General features: G+C 58.5%; 1 protein-coding gene across 4 annotated transcripts in view; it reads right to left on the minus strand.

Moving 5' to 3' along the window:
* Nucleotides 1-25741, minus strand: part of Frmd4b (FERM domain containing 4B) — a 248651-nt gene that overhangs the window by 97391 nt on the left and 125519 nt on the right. For all 4 annotated transcript variants that reach the window (XM_047534882.1, XM_047534880.1, XM_047534881.1 and 1 more), the window contains 2 exons: nt 7923-7988; nt 5981-6075 (listed from right to left, as the gene is read on the minus strand). In XM_047534882.1, coding sequence (XP_047390838.1) covers nt 5981-6075; nt 7923-7988 — 161 coding nt within the window. The remainder of the gene's footprint in view (nt 1-5980; nt 6076-7922; nt 7989-25741) is intronic.

Below are 25741 nucleotides of genomic sequence, written 5' to 3' on the forward strand. Positions count from 1 at the left end.
GAAGGGCACCTCAGAACCACCGACGCCTCAGCCTCCAGCCCAGCAAGTCCATCAAGGTGGACCCTCACAGTTGGAAAGTGGACTGTGTATAAAGTCACACCCTGTAGCATTAATTCTGACAGCAAAAAGACCGGAAGTAGCTCAACTATCCTACAGGGCACCGCTACAGTAGGTATCTAAAACCCTACAGTGAAATACAACGTAGCATAACGTAGCCGGAGAGCCTGTTTACAGACTTACTGCGAGCAACTGCAAGAGACAGTGTTTTTTTCCAGGGGGCGGGGTGTGTACTGGGGATTGAACTCAGGGGCACTCAACCACTGAGCCACATCCCCAGCCCTATTTTGTCTTTTATTTAGACACAGGGTTTCACTGAGTTGCTTAGCACCTCGCTCTTGCTGAGGCTGGCTTTGAGCTCACCATCCTCCCACCTCAGCCTCCCCAGTCACTGGGATTACAGACATGGTCACTGTGCCCGGCCAAGACACAATATTAAGTAAGAAAGCAAGATGCATGATAGTAAGCACGGTATATTGCCATCTTTGAAAATCAACAAGAAGAATTAACATATATGTGCATGCATACATGAACAATCTCTCCAAACTCATCACAGTGATTGCTCTGGGAGTTAAACAGCTTTGGGCAACTATCAATCTCTAGATTCTCATTAAATGTAAAATGCGAAGTGTTTGAGTTAAGAAGGGCAGGCTTCTGGCTTAGTGAAATCACACTCGCAGCTGACAACACCACAGCTTCTAAATAGCTGCCGGCGGATCTCCCTGGGAGCTGCTTCTGTGCGCGCGTGGACTTACTAATATTCAGACGGTGTTTATTTAATCAAGAGCCTCAGCAAGTTCGGGGGTATGAACTGGTTCTCTCTATTGCGACCTCTGAGGGAGCCCAGGGCTGAGGACACTCTGGACCCATAAAACCCACTGAAGAACACACCAATGTGCAGAAGGGTGCTGGATTGCAACAAAATCCAAATGGCCTGGGGGACATTGCAAGTAATTGAAACACAAAACCAGAACTGTGATCATTTTAAGAGGTGGAGAAGTGGGTGTGAACGATAGTGGTGATGCCAACAGCCGCTCTTTATTGACTCCTTGCTGACCCAGCTGTGACCGTCTGTCAACCAAGATGAGGATTCACAGTAAGTCTGAGGAAAGTGGCAGAGTTGGGATTTGAACCCAGGACCTTCAGTACAGGAGAAAATGAAACCAGAGGGCGGACTGGCTTTTAGAGTAACTTTAAGCCCAATCTGCCACTTGCCAGTTTTTATAAAATGTGTTCTACTTAGTGACACATGACCGTAGAATGCACTGGGACACACCGTCCGCACGTGGAGTGTAACCTCTCCTTCTTCTGGCTGCACGTGATGTAGAATCACGCCGGCTCTGCAGTCGCACATGGACACAGGGTGGTGATGGCTGATCCATCCTACTGTCCTTCCTGCCCCGTCCCCTCCCCTCCCTTCACTCCCCCGTCTGGTCCAAAGTACCCCTAGCCCCACCCTGTTGGGAATCAGCATCCACAGGCCCTTGGTCCTGAGACTGGCTCATCTGGCTTGGCGTGATCTTCTCCGGCTCCATCCATTTAGCAGCAAAGGCCTCGTTTCAGACCTGTGGCTGGTTCCATGATTACCACCCCAGGCTGCTGACAACCTCCCGAGGTCTCCTCGGGAGAACATCAGGCAGATAAATGAGCTGGTAGGTAGCACGGCAGCCGCAGCTTTGTGATAAGGAGGAAGGGGAGGGTGAGGCTTGGGGATTCTGAGGCTGCATCCGTCGTGCTTCCGGAGTTATCGATCGGGAGACGCGTTCCGATTTCAGAGCCGTCAAGTGTGCCATGTGTTATGGGCACGTGCAACCGCTCTGGCTGCCGGCCACCCCCTTCTGGTGGAGGCTGTGCGAGGTCCAGACGCACACACGCCCCGAGGTGTGCCAGGGGAGCGGGGGTAGAATACCGCCCACCTGCGGGCCAGCCGGACGGCCACAGAGACACAGGCGGAAGACCACGGGACACACAGTGGGAGCCGAGGCCCCGGAGACAGAGCTGCGACCCTGAGGAGGGCCGATGGGGGTCCGCAGGGCCGGGCCTGCACCAGGGCACCGAGCATTTTCTATGAGGAGAGTCACGTTATGTGATATGAAATGCGTCATTAAAAGCGCACGTTAGGAATCAGATTTCTGACGCGTACTTGAGATCCCACCAACAGGAAGCCGCCTGGAGGGACGGACAGAGGAGAAGCACCCCTGCTCCCCAGGTGTCAGCCGGGTGACGCGCGTCTAACCTGCTTCTCAAGAGTCCGGTCAGCAGACGGAATCGATCCGGCCATCTTCAAAGGGCAGGTGCACCCCGCCCTCTCAGGGGTCCAACGGCCACCCAGAGTTCTGCTCCTGGCCAGAGTTCCTTCAGTCTCAGGCACAACTGAAGGGATGTGACCGGAAGCCACCGTTGGGGAAAGTCTGCCACCTCTCCATCCGGAAGCCCACTCAGCCTTTCCCTGGTGGAGAGAAGGACTGTCCAGGGAGGGAAGGACTGTCCAGGGAGGGAAGGACTGTCCAGGGAGGGAAGGGCCTGCGGAGGGCCAGGCTGCCCTCTGGTGGCGGAGCCGCCCTGCACGGCCTGCTCTGGGGACTCCACCTTCCTCTGCGGAGCCCTGTGTCCGTCCCTCCGGCTCGGGAGCCTCCCATCCTGCAGCCCGTCCCTCTGAGCCAGGGCACCGGGTGCACACAGCAGCCAGGATCGTGACAGGATGCCCCTCGGCTTCGCCTCTTCTATTTAAAGACGTTCACCAGGCTCGGCCGACGTGGCATCTGGGCAGGAACGCAGCTCAGACGGCCCTGGGAGGGCCCCACACGCGGTTTACGGGGGCGACGGGGCAGTGCCGGAGGAAAATGCCTTCCAAAAATATCCACCAAAGAACAGGAGCCAGGCCTGCGGCCACGGCCCTCCAGGATCACCCTCCGACGGGCGGCTCTCCAGGCTGCTCCCCACGGAGGGGAAATGGCCTGTCCTTCTCCCCCGCCAGAAAGCCCAGCTCGTACTTGTGAAAACAAACGTGGCCAGAGCCAGGAGACTCGGTCCCCAACGGGTCATGCCCCACAGGGGGGACATGCTGGGGCCGGGCTGGGAGGTGGGAGTGTGGATGGTGGATGGCGGACGTGGGTGCCTGCAGAAGGAACACGGGCAGGGACGGCTGACCCGGAGCCGCACAGCCTGCTTTCCAGTCTGAAGGAAGGTCCAGCAGTGTGAGCCTGGCTAGGGCCCCGGCTGGCTGGCGTCCAGCTGAGCTTCCCAGTGGCCAGGACCCCCCTCTCCAGCACAGCGTGAGCCTGAGGAACCTGGCGCTGTGGCCAGAGCCTGCTCCCACCCTTGGCGGTGTCCTCAGTGCCCCGGGATAACCCCAGGTGCACCTGTGGACTCCTCTCTGCTCCCCGCCGCCACGCTGGGCAAGGGCGCCCTGCTCCTGACCATTAGGTGCGGCTGCCCCGGGACGGCTCCTGCAGGGGGCTCCGCCTCCCCTCCCCTCAAGTCAACCTGCACCCGGCTCCGTGGCACGTGGCTGCCTCCCAGCAACTCAGGACTCAGGAGGACCGCGAGGGGAGGCTGCCCTGAGCAACTGGGCGAGCTCCTGTCTCCACGCTAAAAGGACGGCCTGTAGCTTGGCGGTCGGGCGCCCCTGGGTCCAAGCCCCAGCCCGGCGAATAAAAGAGGAAAAAGAAAAAAACAGAGTACACCTGTCGCGTGCGTCCTGGGCGAGGCCCGACCGTCCTCCCGCAGCCTCCGCGCACTGGCCCTGCCGTGGCGGCAAGGGCGGGCAGGCTGCCCTCCACGGCGGCTGAGCCATAGGCGCTGCACGGCTTCTTTGATTTCCACTAGGATCTAAGGCCGGCTCCCTGTCACAGGGCTCCTCTGGCATGCACGTACAGAGACGGCGATTAAGTCCCTGGTACACACGAGGAACCCTGGGCCACGAAGCTGAGCGGCTGCCCCCCACGCCTCGCGCTCGCCCCTTACTCCCCATGCTCTTGCCACACGGGCTTTTTTCTTTCTCAAAAAGGAAACCCAAACAAATAAACAAAAGAAACCACAGAAGCTGCCCCAGGACCTTGGCACTGGCAGTTCTGGGAATGCCTCTTCACACTTTTGCAGAGCTTTCTTGCTTTCCATCCCCGCTCACCTCCTAGAAGCATCCGGATCCACCCTGCCTGAACCCACCCCCAGTCTCTCCTGCGATGGCCCCTCACATTCTGTTGCTCAGGGCACCTGAAGAAGCTGAAGCGTCCTCATTTATCTACCTGAGTGCTAGTCAGCTAGACAGCACCATGGCGGCCAGAACTCCACCAGGGCAGGGCCTTGTCCTGCTGCTGAGGCTGAATCCTTGGGATCTAGAACAACAGCTGGGCGCTGGGGGCACCGAGAAGTATTTACTGAACAAATAGAGCCCCCCAGTAGTCCTCTTCCGCCTCACCTCCACGTGGCCCCCACCCCAATTACGGCTGAAGCCGCACAACCCAGTCATCACGTGTTTGTGGCTCTGTCTTGGCGGCCCTGCTCTTTCGCCCCCATCCAGATGCAACCGCACTCCTGCCTCGGCCTCCGCCACCGCTGCTCCTTCTGAGCTGGCCTTGGTTTTCCGCCCAGGGACGCCTGCACTTCCCACTCTGCCCAGCAGAGGGCAGCCCCCGGAGCAGGTTCTCCTGGGGCTCTGGAGGTTGTGGGCCCAGCGGCTTTTTCAAGACCGTGCTGAACGCTGAATCTGGAGTACACGTTTTGGGATCTTCCACATCTCTGAGAAAGTCAAGTCCCGAGGCTTCGTCCAGAGGTGGCCGGAGGCTGAGGCCCGCAGCCCACCCCACTGGAAGTCAGTGGAGGCCTTGGGGTGTTCCAAGCTGCTCCTTCAGAACATCTCCCACTGGCCACACTGGGGCACTGACACCAGACTCCCGTGGAGGCTGCAGAAAGAAGGCTGGACAGGGCCACCACGTCCTGGGCCAGGGACACAGTTTCTTGAATTTTAATGTTTAAGGAACTCTTTGGAAAAACTCTCTCCATAAAAGGGAAGGAGTCCTCATACTGTCTCAGACACACGTAAGGGAGACCAATTAGGCATCCGTAACACACACACACACACACACACACACACATGCATGCACATGCACACACGCAAACACGCGTGCGCATGCACACAGAAGGGAACTGGCAATTCCGAGAACAATCACTCAGTTTGGAATTCTCTCCAATTTACTCTTATAGACAGTACCTGCCTCGTTTCAGAAAGGATTTAAATCGTCCACACACACACACATACACACACACACAATATCCATAACTTAGTACAAAAAATGGAAGAAGGAAAAGAAAGTGGAAAGAAAAAAGGAAATAAAAAGTGAATCCAGGCTGTTGTTAAAGTGTATCCATATTGAACCACGTCTGTCCGTTGGTCAGTCTGTCTGTCTGGTGCTGGGATTGAACCCAGCAGTGCTCTACCACTGAGCTACACTCCCAGCCCCTTTAATTTCATTTTGAGACGAGGTGTTGGTAAGTTGCTGAGGCTGGTTTTGAACCTGCGATCCTCCTGCCTCAGCCTCCCGAGCAGCTGGGATCACAGGCGTGCACCACCACGCCCAGCTTACATCCATAGTTTTAAGGTGGCCATGGATTTGCCTTTTAACTTCCTTGCCACCAAAACCAGAAAATTAACTCAGTTTCACGATGCAAGTGAAGAACAACCTAGTGCCTGCGCTCAGAGACAGGAGACAGGTCATTACAATTCACCGACACTTGACTGCCGTTCCTAAATCCCTTAGAACAATGCTTCGAATGCTTGAAATGGCCACAGTTCCTGGTCTAGGAAGAAACTCCGTGTGAGGAATCTCTCAACCAAGCTTGCAATATCCCCCTGGACTTCATCATGATTGACAGCAGGCAGGCAGCCCAGGCAAAGTCAGGAAAGAAGCACCGGAACACTTACGCGTCGTCTGTGAACGTGATTCCAAAGTACTCCTTTTCTTTCAGATTGAAATGGGAAGCCACCAGGTCCAGCAGTTCTCTTGACAGAAGTTTGGGCTGTCGAGATAAAAATCTGATCAGAATCTATTTCGTAGCCCCCCCCTCCCCTCTCTCTCTCTCTCTCTCTCTCTCTCGTTGCCACCACCCGCTTCAGCCCTGAATAGTCCAAAGCAGCTTTGGCCTCTTGGTTTTTAAACGTTTGCTAATTGTCTGGATCCACCGTAAGCCCTGGGAAGGAGAGGAGGTGGGAAGAGGAGCCCCACCAGACGTTCACACTCCCGTGTTTGCAGTGGAGCACTGTACGTCCCCCTTACGGTGACGGCGTGGTTGCTCACATGACCCCACCCTCCTTCCAGCGCCTGCGCTGCCCTTTCCTGAGCATGGAGTCACTGCTCCATCCTATAGAGTAGCATCATCAGGACGTACTGAGACCGGGCCAGAAGCAGCATCTAGTCCACGGGCTCTGGGGAAGCTCCAGGTCTGCTGGAAAGCAGCAAGGTGTGGAATCCACCAGAGGGTCCCAATGACGGGCGATGGACTCGCTGGGACTGGGACGGGAAAGGGGCACGGTGGGATGGCACTTGATAGAGTCTGAGCGGGACAATTTGGAGACACTAGCCTGGTCTGAAGGTTGGATGCTTGCTATAGGAGAAGAAAAGTGGACAGAGCAAAGACAAAGAGGGAAGCGAAGGAGGACAGGAAAAGGAAGGCAAAGGAAGGAAAGCAATGGAAAGGAGCGGAATGGAAAGGAATGGGAAAGAGGAACAGGATGGAATGGAGAGGAGCAGAAGGAAATAGAAAGCAACGGAAAGGAAGGGAGTGGAAAGGAATGGAACTGAGTGGAATGGAAAGGAATGGAATGGAAAGCAATGGCAGAGAATGGAAAGCAATGGAATGGCACCAAATGGAGCAGAAAGGAAGGGAATGGAATGGAAAGAAAAGGAAAAAAGGGAATAGAAAGGAAAGAAATGGAATGGAATGGAAAGAAAAGGAAAAAAGGGAATGGAAAGGAAAAGAAAGGAAAGGAAAGAAATGGAATGGAAAGGGAAGGAATGGAACAGACTAGAAATGAATGGAACTGAAAGAAATGGAATGGAAACGAGGGAACAGGAAGGGGACGGAATGGAAAGGAAAGGAAAGGAAAGGAACCAAAGGGATGGAATGGATGGAAAATAAAGGAAGGGAAGAGAAGGGAAGGGGAAGGAGGTGAAAGAAAAGGAAAGGCAGCAGCGTAATGGAGGCCAAGGAAGGAAGGCAGAGGCTGGACTGGGTGTCCTGGTGGCGCTGCTGTGAGCACTGCTCCAGTCAGGAAGCCTGAGCGCTGTGGCTAGGAAAGGCCCAGAAGGAGCAGAGGGCTCGGGAGCACGGGGGGCGCGTGCTGAGCTGTGGGGGTGGCTGTCTGCAGGGGCGTCCCCCCAGGCTGGTTGAGGGAGGAACCGTGGTACCAGGGTTCCAACGCGGTCACTCCCGAGTGCTGCGTATTAACGAGCGTCCGCGCACCCGCAGCCGAGCCTGGTGTCTTGCAACCCCACGAGCGAGCCTGGGTGGATGAAATCTGCCGCTCAGCTGAGCGGTTACGTGGTGCGAAGCCAAGCTGCAGGGCCTGGGCACAGCCTTTGCAGGGCAGCATTACGGCCCCGTTCACCAGGGGGAGCTCTGGAGAAGCAGGGACATGCGTGGGCACCCGGCCACCGAGTGCCGGAGCCCAGGTGGGAACCCAGCCGTCTCCGCGTCTTGGTCCCCGGCTCTCAGGGCTGCCGGGGTTCTCGCAGGCCACACTGACTCTAGTGCTGCTGTCCCCTCAGTCAGTGCTCAGCCCTGGGCCTCGCAGCACAGGTAAGCCGGCCTCCCGGACGCAGACCTCCAGGCTCAGGAGGAGGCTGCCTGTCAGGGGAGGCGCCTACCTGGACCAGCAGCTCCAGCCTTCTGTCGTCCAGCAGGAGCACCTGGCAGTGCCTGCCCTCTGTCATCTGCGGGGACAAGACAGAAGGTGTGGTGTTAGACGACCTGGCCAGCAAACCCTCCAGCCGGCGCGTCACTTCCCGCACAGGGTGTGCTCAGCCTGAGACGGCCCGCGTGCGGTCCCTCGACGGGCTTGGCCAGAAACACCAGCATGAGCTTGGATTTGAAAAGAAGAGAAAACGAAAAGCAAAGGCTGCTCAGTCTGTAGAAACCGCAGTGCCTCTCGCGGCTGCTGAGCCCAGGCCACGCCCTCAGGGTCCCACCGAGAGCGGCCCCAGCCCTTCCCAGGAGAAGGCGCCAGAGTCCTCGAATGGGTATTTTATTTTTCAGATAGAGCCTGCCTATGATTGGAAGGCATTTTGAAGAAATACGGTGTGTGCATAAGTAGAAGAAAAACACATGACACTCAAGCTAAATGGAAAGTCTTCATTTTTAAAATTTTGCCCCTTTGGCTGGGCACAGTGGCACACACCTGTAATCCCAGCAACTCAGGAGGCTGAGGTGGGAGGATCAGAGGTTCAAAGGCAGTCTCAGCAACTGTGCAAGACCCTAAGAAACTTAGCGAGACTCCATCTCAAAAAAACCCCAAAAAAACAAAAAAACAAAAACCAGGCTGGGGATGTGGCTCAGAGGTTAAGCACCACTGGGCTTAATCCCTGGTACAAAAAAATAAAAATAAAGAAGGATTTTGCCCCCCTTTTAGTATATCGCCACCTATAGTGAGCATACATAGTCAAAAGCAGCTTGACACATACATTTCCAATGATGCACCATCCTTATCTTTTGAAACTGCAGTTATGGAAAATGTTTCAATAACACGTAGGACGCAAGCTGCCTCATGATGAGCCCTTGCTCTGGACCACCTTGTCTTCAGAAATCACCACCGTGGGGGAGGAGAGTCCTCACGGACTGCTCTTATGTGTATTTTCCGACGTCCACGTTTACAGACTTAAAGGAAAGCTTTCGTATTCAGTGCTGTGCCTTCGTAATATTGTACTGGACACACGGCTCTGCAGATGGAGGACTCCAGACTTCCAAAGCGTGTGGCCATCCGAAAGGCAAGACCCACGAATCACCGGAAGTACCGAGGGGCCACCAGCGACTAAACCCAAGCTTGACTGCGGTGGACAAGGCCGACCTCTACTCCTGCCAGACAGCAGCTATGCACCTGGCTAGCCAGCGCCCGGGTGGGCAGACCACCTGTTACACATGCAAACGCAGCGCTGCTCTGGGCCCTGCTGGGAGGACTCAGGGGTGCATCCAAACTAGCCAATTAGGGGGCAGAAGGGAAGGCCATAATTAAGATGCCTACAACGGAACCAATTAAGGCTGAAGACTACGTTCTGAAAGTGAACTGCCAGACTTTCTATTTCTTACAACACGTATTGTGTGTCTGTGTACGTGTGTGCACATACGACACATACATGTATACAGAGCCATGCACACACACGTGCACACACAACACATGCACACACATGCCTACACACACATGCACACACGAACACACAGGCACACGCACACGTGCACAACATGCACACACACGAACAGGCACATGCACACGTGCACACACATGCCTACACACACGTGCACACACATGAACACACAGGCACACACACGTGCACACACATGCACACACATGCCTACACACGTGCACACATGCACACACACGCACACATGCACACACACATGCCTGCACACATGTGCACACACGTGCATACACACTCATGCACACCCACGTGCACACACACACACCTCTTTTTCCGTGCAGGTGGGGCTCTGCGACCTTCACCGCTGACCTCTTACATTTTTAGGTCAGCGTTTCTTGGTGTCTCCCTGTGCCTATGGGGGCTTTGTTCTTTCTGAAGCTTCTGTATCCCCAACCCTCACGAGCACCCTCAGCCATGCAGGGAGTCTCCTGAGAGGCCCTGGGCTGGCTCCAGTGTCTGGGCCCTGGCAGCCACGTCAGCATGCGCTCTGCCCACGTGGCTCTGCCCAGGGTGGGGCAGTGCCCAGGACACACCCGTTCCTGCACCCCTCTCTACCCCTGAAGCTAACCTGCACTGGCTTCTGCTTCTTGCCGGCAGGAGCACCTTCCCAGATCCTGTGGAGTGAAGCTCTCCAAGGATGGACTGCAGATGACCGCCTGGTCATCACCACGGGCTGCCCGCGACCCAGCCACCAGGTGGGGCCACGCCAGGGGGAGTGGAAGGCCACAGAGGGCCGCCTGCCACCCTGGCCCTCTCCTCTGCGGGAGCTGGCCGCCCGGGAGGCTGGGGCCCAGCTGAGCCTCACTGGCCGTAGGAAAGCCGCCCTCCTCACTTAGGTGGGCTGTGGAAAATGGGTGCACACGATTTGTGCTTCAGAGCAAAGCTGACAACTGAGTTTAACTGACGCTGTTAGAAATCAGGAGGCGCCACCTGATAAAAGTTCCGGGGAGAGCTGCTTTCCACAGATGGTAGGACCTGCAAGCCCTGGGCCTGATTTGGGCAGGCACAGCGGCCGCCTCTCGGGGTGGGTTTGTGATCTCTGGTCACCCAGTGTCACCTGCCAGGATCCATGGAGTCCTGCATCTGAGCGGCAAGTTCACATGGCACCAGGGAAGAGAGACGGGGGACAGCAGAGGCCTTGCTGGGCAGCCAAGGACTGGATCCGACACGCATTCTGAATAGATGCCCAGCCTCGGCGGCAGCTCTTGAGGACACATGCTCCCCCAGGCACCGGGAAGCCCAGGCCCGAGAGAGAGGGGACTTGCCCGGGAGTTCCCAGCCGGGCAGGCTGGCTCAGCACCAGAGCTGTCGAGCACTAGTGCTCGGGGAGCCCCTCGGCCTCTCCTTGCCTTATGAGAAACGTCCCAGCAGCCTTCAGTCTGGTCCTGCCGGAGTGCACCAGCCCCCGTCTGGGGGCCACAGTGTCACAGCCCCTATTTGTTTGAGAACTGAAATAGCTAGACTCTTTTTGTGATCTATACATGTCGCCTTTAATAAGCAGCTTTTTAATGGGAAGAACACTGCTGACCCATTTTAAAGAGGGTGAGTGGCAGGTCAAGTCGGTTAACGAGCTCGTGGCAGAAGAGCCTGCTAGAGTGTGCGTATTGGGAGTAGAGAAGGGACCACCGGTCCTGCGGGCCTGCCCTGTGTCTGTGACCCACACGGGCGCTGTCACCCAAGCCCTGTGCTCTGTGCTTTATGAACCTGACCCCCCTCCCCGGGGCGCCTCTGTCACCACGCCTGTGTTACAGGTGGGACCGAAGTTAGGTCACAAACGGCAAAGGCGCCGCTGGGGAGCAGAGCCCACCCACCTGTGCCACACGGCAGGCTGCCCCTGGCCTGCTACCCAAGGGCTGCCCGTGGTCAGGGAGGGAAGACCCTCTCCCGAGGCAGCCTGAAGCTCCCTCTGCTTCTGGAAAAAATAACCGCAGTGGAAGTAGGCTTGTGTTATTTGTGAATAGAAAAACCAATCGCAGAGGGCCTCTATTAACAGGGAGCCGAGGAAAGCCACCAGCTGGAGAGGACGAGAGGCCTGGGCGGCCTCCGTCCCCGGGCTGCGCTGCTGGTCACCTGTGCGGGTCACGCGCCTCACAAACACCATCTCATCCGAACAAGCTTTTTTGCAACAGGTCAGTTTTCTAAAATTTCAAAGAACAATGCAACAAAAAAAGGAAAGAAGAAGAAGAAACAAGAAGCTGCAGACGAGGCATTTCTTACTTGTTCTAAAACGTGACTCTCGCCAAGCCCGCCTTCCGATTTCAACCACAGGGACTGCAGGTGACGCACCTGGTTCTTCTCTGAACACAGAGCCACCCCTTCTTTCTGGAGGCCCTGGGGATTGAACCCAGGGCCTTGAACACGCCGGGAAAGCACTCAGCTGTACTCCAGCCCTTTTCTACTTTTTGCTAAGTTGCCAAAGCTGGCCTTGAACTGTGATCCTTCCTCCTCAGCCTCCTGTGTCCCTGGGATTATAGGCACCTGGCTTAGAATCACTTTTGAACCCCAGAGAGACCCGGGAACAGTTACCGAGTGGACTCTTCTGTCAGAGCAGTCAGGCCTTCCACGACATGGCTCTCCCTGCCTCTCTGTCTGTCTGTCTGTCTGACACACCCAGGAAAGCCTCTGCACGCGCACTCCACACTGCTTCCCCGCCCTTCTCATCCACCCCCAGAGCCCAGAGTTCCACTGGCCTGGCACACCTGGCTGGACCTCCCCTGGGCCTGCGGCTGCCTGTGGCTCCCCACCTGGGAGAAGTGGTCCTCAGAGGGGAAGTGCTGTTGGGTGGACCGTCCCTCTGGTCAGAGTCACATGCGGAAGGTCCAGGGGGAAGTGAGAGCAGCCCGGGCCTGACCTCTGGTCCTCAGTGCCTGGGGCTGGGGCTGCTCAGCCCAGAGAGCACTGACCCAGAAGGCCCTGGGTGCCGTCCCCAGCACCGGGGGACAAAGAAGCAGCAGTGGCCAGAGCCCCCCGGGGAAGCAGCCATGCTGGGGTCCCAGTCTCTGCGAGCCTGCACCCCACCCCACAGGGCTCCAATCCCACCGCCTGGCTTGAGACCAGGGAGCAGAGAGGGTCGTAGGAAACCACAGGGGAATTCAAGACCCGGCGGAAGCGGAGCAGGCGGGCCCCGGACGACGGCCGTCAGAGGAGAGGCAACAGGAAGTGCCAAGGAAAAGGTCCCAAATCCCAGATGGCCTGGCTTTGGCCGTTCTGTGGAAAACAGAATCTAAAAGCCTGGTAAGGAGTGACAAGCGTCCCCAAGGGCTCCCTGGTGACCTCTGAAGGCTTAGCACAGGGACGGTCTCCTCACGACTGCTCTCTCCATGTCCCCAGGTGAACTGCCCCTGTCCTCACCTGGGGACCTGCCCCTCTCCAGCAGGGTCTCCCTGTCCTCACCTGGGGACCTGCCCCTCTCCAGCAGGGTCTCCCTGTCCTCACCTGGGGACCTGCCCCTCTCCAGCAGGACGTCCCTGTCCTTGCCTGGGGACCTGCCCCTCTCCAGCAGGGCCTCCCTGTCCTCGCCTGGGGACCTGCCCCTCTCCAGCAGGACCTCCCTGTCCTCACCTGAGGACCTGCCCCTCTCAGCAGGACCTCCCTGTCCTCACCTGGGGACCTGCCCCTCTCCAGCAGGACGTCCCTGTCCTCACCTGAGGACCTGCCCCTCTCCAGCAGGACGTCCCTGTCCTCACCTGGGGACCTGCCCCTCTCAGCAGGACCTCCCTGTCCTCACCTGGGGACCTGCCCCTCTCCAGCAGGACGTCCCTGTCCTCACCTGGGGACCTGCCCCTCTCTAGCAGGACGTCCCTGTCCTCACCTGGGGACCTGCCCCTCTCCAGCAGGACGTCCCTGTCCTCACCTGGGGACCTGCCCCTCTCCAGCAGGACGTCCCTGTCCTCATCTGGGGACCTGCCCCTCTCAGCAGGACATCCCTGACCTCACCTGGGGACCTGCCCCTCTCCAGCAGGACTCCCTGTCCTCACCTGGGGACCTGCCCCTCTCAGCAGGACCTCCCTGACCTCACCTGGGGACCTGCCCCTCTCCAGCAGGACGTCCCTGTCCTCACCTGAGGACCTGCCCCTCTCCAGCAGGACGTCCCTGTCCTCACCTGGGGACCTGCCCCTCTCAGCAGGACCTCCCTGTCCTCACCTGGGGACCTGCCCCTCTCAGCAGGACCTCCCTGTCCTCACCTGGGGACCTGCCCCTCTCCAGCAGGACGTCCCTGTCCTCACCTGGGGACCTGCCCCTCTCTAGCAGGACGTCCCTGTCCTCACCTGGGGACCTGCCCCTCTCCAGCAGGACGTCCCTGTCCTCACCTGGGGACCTGCCCCTCTCCAGCAGGACGTCCCTGTCCTCACCTGGGGACCTGCCCCTCTCAGCAGGACATCCCTGACCTCACCTGGGGACCTGCCCCTCTCCAGCAGGACGTCCCTGTCCTCATCTGGGGACCTGCCCCTCTCCAGCAGGACCTCCCTGTCCTCACCTGGGGACCTGCCCCTCTCCAGCAGGACGTCCCTGTCCTCACCTGGGGACCTGCCCCTCTCCAGCAGGACGTCCCTGTCCTCACCTGGGGACATGCCCCTCTCCAGCAGGACATCCCTGTCCTTTATGGGGACCTGCCCCTCTCCAGCAGGGCCTCCCTGTCCTCACCTGGGGACCTGCCCCTCTCAGCAGGACGTCCCTGTCCTCACCTGGGGACCTGCCCCTCTCCAGCAGGACGTCCCTGTCCTCACCTGGGGACCTGCCCCTCTCCAGCAGGACGTCCCTGTCCTCACCTGGGGACCTGCCCCTCTCAGCAGGACCTCCCTGTCCTCACCTGGGGACCTGCCCCTCTCAGCAGGACACACTGCCTCTCCCCTGACAGCTCGTGTTCCTGACCTGCTTAGCGGCCCTGCCTTCCGCAGGGACACGCACGTGCTGAAGTCGGGGACCTTGCCTGTTCCGTTCTCTGCAGGATCCGTGAGCCTCTGGAACCGGGTGCAGGACTCCCTCAGGGAAGCTGTGCCCTCCGTTGGGAGTGAGGACATTCACCCGACACAGCCCCAGAATGACTTAACCCGGCCGAGCGTGGCCCAGGAGGCCGCCCCAGACACTCCCCTGCCTTGGCCCAGAAAATTGGAGGCGTCCCTGCCAGCTTTCTGCCCGAGAACAGGTGAGCCATGAACTCCTCTTCAGACTAGACGTCCTGCCGGACCTGGGACGGAGAGGGGCCTACTGAGTGACCGGGTGTTGTGTTTCTCCGGGATGACGTCAGCCCCGGCTGCACAGGCCCCTTTTGTGCCAGCTCTGGGTGGTGACGCCGCTCAGAGGACGGCCTGGGCTGACACCGCGTCTCCAACAGTCAGCGTGACTCCCCGTCCGGCTCCGAGCAGGCTGCTGCCCCCAGCAGGCCACCGGCACAGGCTTCCCATCCGAGGGAGGTGCCTTGTCCATGGTGCCGCCTCCTCCTGGCTGCCAGCAGCCCTGCCAGGGGGAAGCCGGGCACTGAGACCTTAGAGACGGAGGCCGAGGCCCAGAGGCCCCGCTGTCTCGGGTCCTGCTGCGGCAAAGCAGGTACGATCTGGACAGTGGAACCAGAGGAGGACTCTCCTGCTCCTGAGGAGAGAAGAAAAGGAGAGCCAGCCAGAGAGGAGGAGAGGAAAGGGCGGGAGGTGGAGGAGAGAGAGACCAAAGACGGAACTGGGCCCGAGTCACACTCCTCGACACAAGCGGCAGCAAAGGCGAGGCGGCCAGCGCTGGCCCGGACCAGCCCAGGGCCTCGATTCTGTTCACACAGGCCGCTGAACCGAGTCTTCACACCACCCCCAGGGGCTCCCACTTCCAGCCGTGTTCAGGGAACACGATGGTCCAGGCTCAGTGAAGGCGAATGGCCGCCCCCCGCCACCCCACCGCGTCACAGAGCGAGGAAGAGGTGGGCAGGTGGAGACCAGGCAGCTCCGAGTCCAGGACCCCGACTCCCAACACCTGCATCATGGCCTCTGCTACCAACTATTGCCCGTCTGAGGCCTGCTACCCGCGAGATCCCAGGCAACTTGGCATCTACCGTGGCATCCAGATGGCAGAGGACCAGGCTGTTCTGCAGACTTGCCCACATCCACCAGGCCACGCCTGGCTGGCTCAGGCCCTCTGGAAGCAAGACCAGAAGAGGACGGAGGTCTCTGTGGTCACATGGCCCGGGCTGTATCCCCACCCTGCAGAAATACGGGCAGCGCCTGCGGCCAGTGGTTGTTCACTGAGCAGCGGGGCAGGACGAGTTCTCCACCTGCCCAGGGGTGCCGATCCTGCCACCCTCATGAGGACACCTGGGGTGCAGGGTGGCATGGTCAGGCATGGGTCCCCCTGGACCTGACCACGTCCATTGGGGCTGAGGACGTAGCTAGGCCACTATGCAGTGCATTCAGCCTGGACGGCTCCGGGTCACATGCCCGCCCACCCACTTGACAACATCTGCCGGGCACTTTCTCAGTGAAGCACTGTTCTCGGAAGGAACGGCCCCTGCAGATGACGCTGACGTGGCCTCCGTCCTGGGGCCCGCGGCCTCAAGGACGCAGATGCTTGTGGCTGGGCAGTCGTTGCTGTGAAGTGCGGCAGCTCCCCGCCCTCTCCCTGGACAGCCGCACCCGCCTCCAGCCCCTGACACCAAACATCTCCACACTTGGCCACGTTCCCTGGGAACAGCTGCCCTGGAGCTGAGGGGAGGGACACTGTGGAGCACTGAACAGGGGTCTCCAGGTGACAGGGCTCTGAAGCAGAAGCCTGCCGAGGAGGCCGAGTTCTCGCCATGGGCTGGGGCTGAGCTATAGGGCACCTGCTGCTGAGAGCGGCCGGGCCCAGCCCCGCCTGCCCAAAACAAGGAACTCGCTTCCTACCCAGAGGCACAGGAAATGAGCACGGGGCGCCCGGAAGGGACCCTGGCCCCTGCCCTTTACAAGTGGCTCCCCAGAGCCCAGAGGGCTAACCCTGTTTCCCAGCCATTCAAATTCAACGGCAAGCTCCTTCCTGTGTGGCAGCAAATGAAGAAGGCTGGCCACTTCTGCAGGCCAGTGTCCACTGGCAAGCATCCCGTCCAACTTCAGCCAGAGGGGACGGTCCCTGGGGCAGGTGTGTCATGACCGTCGCCTATCAGATTACAGCCTCGTCTCGTAAGGCTGTGAACGACAGGTTTCACAGGAAGAAAGTCACAAAGCAACTTAAGAAGTCTGGGGCCGAAGGCCGCCCGGAGCCACCAACCTGGTGTCAGAGACGCGTCCAGGATTCAGAGCGAGAGGCCCCCCTGGTGTCCCAGTCCTGCCATTTGTCTGAGAGTGTGGCCTGAACGGCATGGTATCTCTCTGGACCTCCGCTTCTGCTCCCGTGAAATGGGCACTTTTTGGTCAGCCAAAAATGATTAAGTTGGTTAAAAGTTACTTTTCCCATGAAAAAGCTTGTTCTGGATTATTAAGATGTTCAAGTTGAAAATCAACCCACCAGAGATCAAAGAGTGGTCCCCCCATGGCCAGGGATTCACGTCACTGACTCCCCCGTGATGACCAACACACGGACCCCACGTCACCACTGAGAGCTGCCCCTGGGCACCGAGCCGAGAGTGGAGAGGGCAGACGCTCGCTTCCTGGTCGACTGTGATCTGATTTGGTCATTTTCTTTCTAAATTGGAACATTTTAGCCACACGTAGTGGTTGGGTTCGTCTTGACGTACATTTGTGGAACTGGGTTTCAGTTCCCGCCCCCTTTCCCTTCCCTCCTTCCTCCCCTCCTTCTCCTTTCTCTACTTATTATGGGTTAGATGTGCGGTGTCCCCTCAAAGCCCAAGTACGAGACTCTGCAGGAAGCTTACAGGTGAAATGATGGGGGTACGAGAACCTTAACCCCGTCTGTGACTTGATCCCCTGACGGGGACCGACTGGGTGGTAACTGCAGGCAGGCGGGGTGGCTGGAGGAGGCGGGTCACTGGGCGCTGACTTAGGGGCGTATATTTTATCCCTGGAGAGTGGGAGTCACCAGAAGGTGACATGTCCTGAGCTGCTTTCCTCCTCCACACCCTTCCGCCATGAGGCTCTGCCTCTCCTTGGATCTAGAGTCATGGAGTCGGCCATGTATGGACTGAGGCTTCTGAAACTCTGAGCCCCCAGATAAACTTTTCCTCCTTCAATTGTTCTTGTCAGTTCTTCTGGGCATAGCAGTGAAAAAACAGACTAAAACACCTGATCTTCCTTTTGCTCATCTATAATTCCTTCGTTTATTTATTTTGGGGTATTAGGGATGAACCCAGGGATACTTAACTGCTGAACCACATCTCCAGAGTCTTGCTAAGTTTCTTAGGTAGGGCCTTGTTAAGTTGTTGAGGCTGGCCTCGAACTTTCAATCCTTCTGCCTCAGCCTCCGGAGACTTTGGAATCAGAGGCACGGGCTGTCGCCTCTCTGGCTTCATCTATTTATTTTTGATGTGTTCTTCCTGCTTATACAAAGAGGTGAAACTCCCTGCGGCATATTCTCATAGCATGATTTTTAAAACTTCATTCTGCAATTCCTCCCCTTTCCTCGTTCTCCTCCCTCCCTCTCCCTCTCCCTCTCCTCCACTGATCTTCCCTGTATCTCTATGATGGCTGATCCTCCCCCTTTATTTAATTCTAGCTTCCACATTTGAGATAGATATTCTCAGTCTGGCTTAGTTCACTTAGCACGATGTTCTCCATTTCCATCTATTTACCAGCAAATGCCACAATTTCCTCCTTCTTTATAATGGAGTAAAACTCCTCCTGTCTATACACACCGCAGTTTCTTGCTCCATTCATCTACTGATGGGCATCTGGGTTGGTTCCATAATTTAGCTATTGTGGATTGTGCTGCTATAAACACTGAGGTGGCTGTATCACTACAGTCTGTTCATTTCAGTTTTTGGATAAACACCGAGGAGGGGGATAGCTGGGGCATACGGGGGTTCCATGCCTAGTTCTTGAGGGGTCTCCACACTGCTCTCCAGGGTAGTCACACTAGTCTGCAGTCCCACCAAGGATGTATCAATGCACCTGTCCCCCCACATCCTCACCAGCCTCTCTTGCTGTTCATAATCTTGATTATTACCATTCTGACTGGAATAAGACGAAGTCTTGATTTGCATTTTCCTGATCACTAGAGATGCTGAACATTTTTTCATGCACTTATGGGCCATTTGCACTTCTTATTTTGAGACGTGTCCGTTTAGTTCTTTTGCCCGTTTGTTGACTGGGTGATGTTTTGGGGTGTTAATAAACTCTCCGAGTTCTTTATATATTTGGATGCTAATCCCCCGTCAGAGAAGCGGCTGGCCAAGATGTGCTCCCATTCTGCAGCCTCTCTCTTCACGCTCTCGATCACTCCTCTGCATGCAGAAGATTTTCAGTTGGATGGCATCCCACTTACTGATTCTTGGTTTTATTTTTTGTGCTTTTTGGGGTCTTGGTAAGGAAGTCGGGGCCTGCCCCATATGACGGAGTGTCGACCCTGGCTTTTCTTCCAGCAGTTTCAAGGTTTCTGACCGAAGTCCTAGGTCCTGGGTCCTGGGCCAGCCTGGCTCTGCTCTCGCCAGGAGATGGAGGTCAGGAACTGCGCTGGGCTTCCTCTGTCCTGTGTTTCACATGCCTGTTGTTTGAGGTGTTCTCACGCAGCCCTGTGACAAGGACAGCTCTTGGGTTCCCTTTCACAGGGAAGAGGCTGAGACTCCTGGAGGTTGGGAACAGCTCACCTGAGGTCACAGGTAAGAAGGGCTGAGCCCAGCTGGACCAGGGGCTCCCAGACGACACGGTGGTTCCCTATGAACAGCGGCACTGGTCCACCCCGTGGTGCTCACTCTCACAAACCCACGCCGGACATTTCCGTGCTTCTCCGGAAGGCGGTATCCTCCTCACCAAACCCGGTCGTTAGGCTGTATTTTTAGACACCGTGGTACAGTATCAGTGAGCCGAAGGGAAGGAGCCACAGACACGTGGACAGGAAACGTGGCAAACACGCAACCCCGAGCCCCTGCTGTGGCTGCGGCTTCCGTTTTCCACGCCATCCGGGTGAAGCGGAATGAGGCTCTGAACAGAAAGCTCTGGAACGTGGAGACTCTGGCTCTGGAGTGGAGGCAAGCGGCAGGCGGCCTGCGGTGTGGAAACCCTCGCCCTGCCAACCGTCGGCTGCCTCTGAACGGCCGCCCGTGGAAGGAGGGCTGCCTGCCGCTCTTCAGTCGCCGCGGGGACACGGCGGCTGGGGAGCTCTGGCAACTGCAGGGCCGTCACTGGGAGGCGTCCGGGCACCACGCCTTCGGACACCCTGGACGAGAGCCCCAGAGCCCCCGGCACCCGCGCTGCCCGCGAGCCCGCGCTTAGCAATCCCACTAGAAAACCAGACGTCGGCTTTACGCCAGTTTCGCACCATCGTCGCCAGGGCTTCGCGTCGCTGTTCTCCATCAGCCCGAGCAGCTCTGAGGAGCTTCTCGGAGCCTCAGCTCTTCAGGACGCCCGCGGAGAAGTCCTGGGGAGGAGATGATGGAGGAAAACGGGCTGCACGGGGCCCAGAGTCCTGCTGCCCCACAGCTGGAGAGGGATTGAGAGACGCATCGCCAGAGCGTGAGCGCGGCAAAGGCAAACCCTTTCTTTTCCTTTTTGGTTCGCGGGGACAGACCAGAGCCCACAGCAGCCAGGCTGGTGCTCTGCAGCACCGAGCGGCACCCAGGCCAGGGGACGCTCACTCCTGCTGACCAGGACGGGTGCCACTGGGGGCCTCTGATGCGTAGTCACCAGCCCCTGCGGTACCTAGGCAGCTCCTGCTTTAGGAGGCATTCAAACTCGACGTGGGACTCGAAGAGGAAAACGATGACACAAAACCAAACCCTGCGAGCCACAGGCCAGGGTGGACAGCAGGAGGAAGCAGGAGCCAAAAGAAAAGAGTTCCCGGCCGCAGGCCACACGACGGGGCAACGCGTCCTTGGAGGGAGAGTGGGGCTGCAGGCCCCGCAAACGGCGCTGACCAGAGCCAGCACCCGACTCCCACCTGGCCTTCGGCACCACCGACCTGAGGAACCAAGCTCCCCACGAAACACTCAAAGGTGGCGGCCGAGCCCTGCCACTGCGATCCCCGCCTCGCTGAGCCGTCCTTTTCCTCTGGGGGCTCCTGTGTCCACAGCACTGCCTGTGCTGCCGGCCAGCGGCCCTGGGCTGCGGAGCCGGGTGCTGCAGGAGGCGCGGGTCCCAGGCCAGCACGGCACAGAACCCTCCAGTGGGACCGGGAGGACAGGAGGGAGGATCGTCATCCTCCCTCAGACGGCTGGGTCCGAGGCCGGCTCGCTGGCCTTCGAGGGGCTATGTCTTTAGAACGGGCACAGCGAGACCCCGCGAGGCGGCTGTGCCGTGGCTGCAGGGCCAGCGTGAACGCGTACCCGGGGATGCCCTGGCGCACATGGGCTCCGCTGCCCTGGGGCTGCGGCCCACGCCCACTGCTGTCACCCGCTGCCCGGTGGGGATGTGGCCTCGTGTGGAGCCCGGTGCCTCTCACCGTCTGCAGCTGCCCAGCCCCTCCGAGGGTGCCCTGCTCCTCGAGGGCGCTGGCCAACCCCCGTGCCACCAGCGCAGGGGAGTCCCTTCAAGTCCAACCGGCTTGCTTCTGGGAGCTCTGTCCCCGCCCACAGGCCACACCCCGGCCACAGCCTGGCCGCTCAGCGCCTCCGCGGGCTGTCGGTAAAACAGACGGGTGGACAGAGGAGGCTGAGTCTTCCAGGCGCACAACGCTCGGGTTCTCTCCTCCGTCTCCGACCTCTTCCCGGCTCTGCCGCGGCCACCCTCTGGAACCTCCCGCTAATGAGGCCACCTGATCATCCACCCGGAGGCAGACGCCACCCTCTGGAACCTCCCGCTAACGGGGCCACCTGACCGTCCACCCGGAGGCAGAGGTTCCCAGCGTCCCCTGTGCAGCGGAACTCGCCGGCACGTGCTGGGCTCGGCGGGCGGTTCTCTCTGCCGCTCTCAGTTCCCTCCCGCTGGTGAGGAAGGACTTGGGGAGGGACTCTCGCCCACCCGTGGGGCTGTCTCCAGGGAGCCACGAGGTCCCCGGCCTGCCTGGGCTCTTCTCACCGGCCTCTGCCGCTGGGTTTCTGAAGGGGAAGGGGGCCTGACCACTTGAAAGCACGGTGACAGAGGCTGGACCCGGGCTCCCTGGGCGGCCGCTGGACTCTGAATTGCTATCCACCTCGGGCAGGGGACGGTGCAGGCTGGACTTGCTGGGCAGCAGGGGGCACGGCCCCTCGAAGTCACACCGTGTGGTGTGGACCCCAGACCTTCTCCGAGCAGCTGGTGACCCCAGAAGGTCAGCGCCCTCTGAGCTTCCTGAGGCGTTATGAGCACCCCTGCGAAGCAGCTGCGGCCGTTTCCTAAACCTAAGTCACGATCTAAGAAGCACGAAGGTCAAGGGCAGGGTCGTGGGCGTCTGCCCAGGCGTCTGCACACCTGTGAGGCTTCGCGGGGTTGCCCACGTCACCTGAGTCGTGCTGATGATCATGAATAACGCGACATTTTTTGCTAAAAATGAAGCGATGGCCACAGACGCCTCAGGGTGGACACGTCTGAAGGCCGCCCCGTGGTGGGTGGGTGGCGGGCAGTTCCGCTCTGTCCTTGACCCCACGGGGCCGAGGAGCAAGCAGCCTCTGGCTTCCCTGACTTGCTGATCCACTCCCTCACTCACTGACGCTCAGGGCAGCTTTGCCCCAGCTCCACCCCAACGCCCGTCGACATTTGAGACAGGGTCTCACTAGGTTGCCAAGGCTGGCTCCAATTTTTTTTAATCATTTTAAAAATTTGTTCTAATTAGTCATACGTGACAGCAGAATCCCCGTCCTCAGTCCCCGGAGCAGCTGGGACTACAGGCATGTGCCGCCACGTCTGGTCACGCTTAAACATGGTCTGCTGGGCGTGGAGCTGCACCCCTCTCATCCCAGTGACCGGGAGGCTGAGGCAGGAGGATCACAGGTTCAAAACCAGCCTCAGCAACTTGGGGAGGCCCTAAGCGACTTAGTGAGACGCTTCCTCAAATGAAAAAAATGAAAAAAAAAAAAAAAAGGCTGGGGTCGTGACTCAGAGCTTAAGCACCCCTGCGTTCAGCCCCCAGGACCCAGAAAGAGAAACGAGGCTCCGCCACCACCCGTCCCCCCTGGGCCTTACTCTTTCGAAGCAGGTTCGCCTCTGCTTCCTCGTCTGACGACCACACCAGGTCTGACTCCCACCCCCAGGGAGGCCACAGAGGCCAGAGCAGGTGGCGCTTTCTCCACGTCACCAGCTGCACAGAGCCGGGAACCCCGAGGGGCGTCCTCCTCCCTCCAGACAGCCTCCTGCCCGCAGAGCAGTGCCCGGCCTCCCTGGGCCTCCTCCATGGAGGCTGCCAGGACCTGGAGTGGGAGCGGAGGTGGGGGCAGCTGCCCTGGGCAGCGTGGGGAGTGGGCAGCCTGCCGGCCGGGGCCTGCAGTTGCACGAGGTCAGTGAGGACAGTGCACTTGACACACCGGGGACTTCACAGCAGCCTCGACGGGACCGGGCGGGGAGCCGCTACTCTAAGGACTGACCGTCGCTGTTTTAGGGTCCCCAGGGTCCAGTGCAGGGCGAGGGAAGGCTTTATCACAGCAGCGAAGCGTCAGAAAACCAAGAACAAAGGCGGGAACGAGGAGCCGGCCTCAGAGTCCGAGCAGCCCCTGCTCCCCAGGCTGCCTCGCCCGCCTGCTTGTCGAGTTCCGGTGGGTGGGAGGTCAGCCAAGGGGCCACGGGCGGGCGTCCCTCCTCCTCAGACCCGGCAGTGAGGTGTGAACTGAAGCACGCGGGGACGGCCAGGACCCCCCCAGGTGGAACCTGTCCTACGTCATTTCCTTCTTCTGACTGCAAGGCCCCTTCCGCCTCCGCCTGGAGGTGTGGACGGTGGTCCCTGCTCGGCAGGCGCAGGCAGCTCGGGTGCCGGGCAGGCTGGCTCTCAGAGTCCAGCTTCCACAGAGCGGGAGGGTGCTGGGGCGCCAGGAACACCCGCTCTGGCACAAAAGGATGGAGCAGGGCACCGCACACGGGCCAGGCGGTCTCGCTGAAAGTGCACTCAAGACTCCCAGGCGGGTCCATTGATGAGGCTAGAGTTTGCAACACAATCTCTCCCCAAGGAGAAGCTAAACGTCTTGAGGAGGAACTTTCCAGGCTTTCTAGAACATTCATCAGATTTGTATTGGGTTCATGTCCTTAAAATGGCTGAGGAACAGCCCTTAAATCAGCACCTGAGTCTGGTGCGGTGGCGCACGCCTGTAATCCCACTAACTCAGGAGGCTGAGGCAAGAGGATCGTAAGTTCAAGGCCAGTCTCAGCAACTTAGTGAGACCCTAAGCAACTTAGTGAGACCCTGTCTCAAAATAAAAAATGAAAAGGGCTAGAGTGTAGCTCAGTGGAAAAGTGTCCCTGGGTTCAATCCCCAGCACCAAAAACTAAAACAAACAAGCCAAACAATCCTCAGCAGGAAGAGTGAAGCAGGAGGCCCCGCTCTGCCAGACCTTAAGCTAAACCACAGAGCAACAGCAACAGAAACGGCATGGTATCGGCACCAAAACAGACAGGTAGACCAATGGTACAAGATAGAAGACACAGAGACAAACCCACAAAATTGCTTGCAAAATGGTGCATCCACTCTGGAAAGCAGTATGGAGAGTCCTCAGAAAACTTGGAATGGACCCACCTTTTGACCTAGTTATCCCACTCCTTGGTTTATACCTAAAGGACTTAAAATCAGCAAACTACTGTGACGCAGCCACATCAATGTTCATAGCAGTTCAATTCACAGTAGCTAGATTGGAACCACCTTAGATGCCCTTCAACAGATGAATGGATAAACTGTGGTATAGATACACAATGGAATATTATTCAGCCATAAAAAAGAACAAAATTATGGCATTTGCAGGTAAATGGATGGAGCTGGAGAATATCATGCTAAGTAAAATAAGCCAGTCCCAAAAACCAAAGGCTGAATGTTTTCTCTGATAAGTGGATGCTGATTCATAATGGGGTAGGAGGTGCAGTAAGAAAAGAATGGAGGAACTTTGAATTGTGTAGAGGAAAATGGGGGGGAGGGGGCAGGAGAAGGAAAGATAGTGGAGTGAGACAGGAAAGAGGGAGGGAGGGAGGGAGAGAGGGAGACAGCAACAGGGGGGATTTATTCGGTGAACCAGAAGTCACTACCCACAACGCAGGCTCATGGAGAGCGCTTCTGAGCTGAAGGGATTCTCGCAACAGTCTAATCTCTACCCGTCAGTGTGATTCTGAAGCCTGGAGAGGAAACGTGAGCTCCCCACGGCCACAGAGCCAGACCCGGCTGGCGGTTCTCGGGTCTACCGGGCTTCTCAGCTTCACCAGACTGTTGTGCAGGGAAAGGCTTCTGGCCACGCCCACCCCTGACTGGGAACCCGGAATCTGGAGCCTGGGGCTCAGGCTGTGCTGTGGCAGGGCCAGCTGAAGTTTCAGTGCTCTGGAGGCTGCATCTGGCCAAGACCTCGTGCACAACAGGGAGGAAGGCAGAGGCCAGGAGGCCGCAGGGCCAGGCCAGGCCAGGCCCTCTGGCAGGCCCTCCTCCCAACACTGCCGCCCTGGGCACTGAGGCTCCAGAGAGGGAATTCTGGGGAGCCACTCAAACCACAGCAACTTCCATGCAAAGAGGGGAATAAGTACGAGTGACAACCAGCTGACCTGCTGGAGGCTCCTGCAACTCACACGCAGGAGGAGACCAGAGAAAGACCCACCCAGAGGGGCCGCCCTCCTCAGGGCCTCTGCAGAAGGGCCCAGAGCTCTGCTGGGGAAGCAGGGTGTCCGCTGGCCTGGCCAGATGGTGCTCCAGAGGAGCACGCAGCTCTCCAGTGCCCAGCCTCAGCCTCGCGGCCTAGAGAGGCACCTCACGTGAGGAATCTCAGGTTTCCAACGCTGAGCAGCAAGAGTCTCTGCTGGGGCTTCCGGGCATCCTGCTCAGGCCGGGAAGCCTCAGCCCTGGGTAATGACTGCAGGCCTGGGGAGGGAGCTCCCCAGCCCCTCGGTTCCCGCCACCTAAGTGTGCACCGTGGCTTCCCCGCCGTGGCCACAGCCTGCAGCTAGAGACGGGGCTGCGGGCTCTTTGTCACAGGGGCTCTGGGCGTCTGCCCACTGTCCACTGCCGGCTGTCAGAAGCAGGGCTTGACAGGCAGCTGACCCTCACCTGGGACGCTGCCCCTAACACCCACCCGAGACGTGGGAGCCCACGAGAAGGCTCTCCTGATGCGTGAAACA

This window comes from Sciurus carolinensis, chromosome 19, assembly GCF_902686445.1.
Source record: "Sciurus carolinensis chromosome 19, mSciCar1.2, whole genome shotgun sequence".
Taxonomy (NCBI): Eukaryota; Metazoa; Chordata; class Mammalia; order Rodentia; family Sciuridae; genus Sciurus; species Sciurus carolinensis.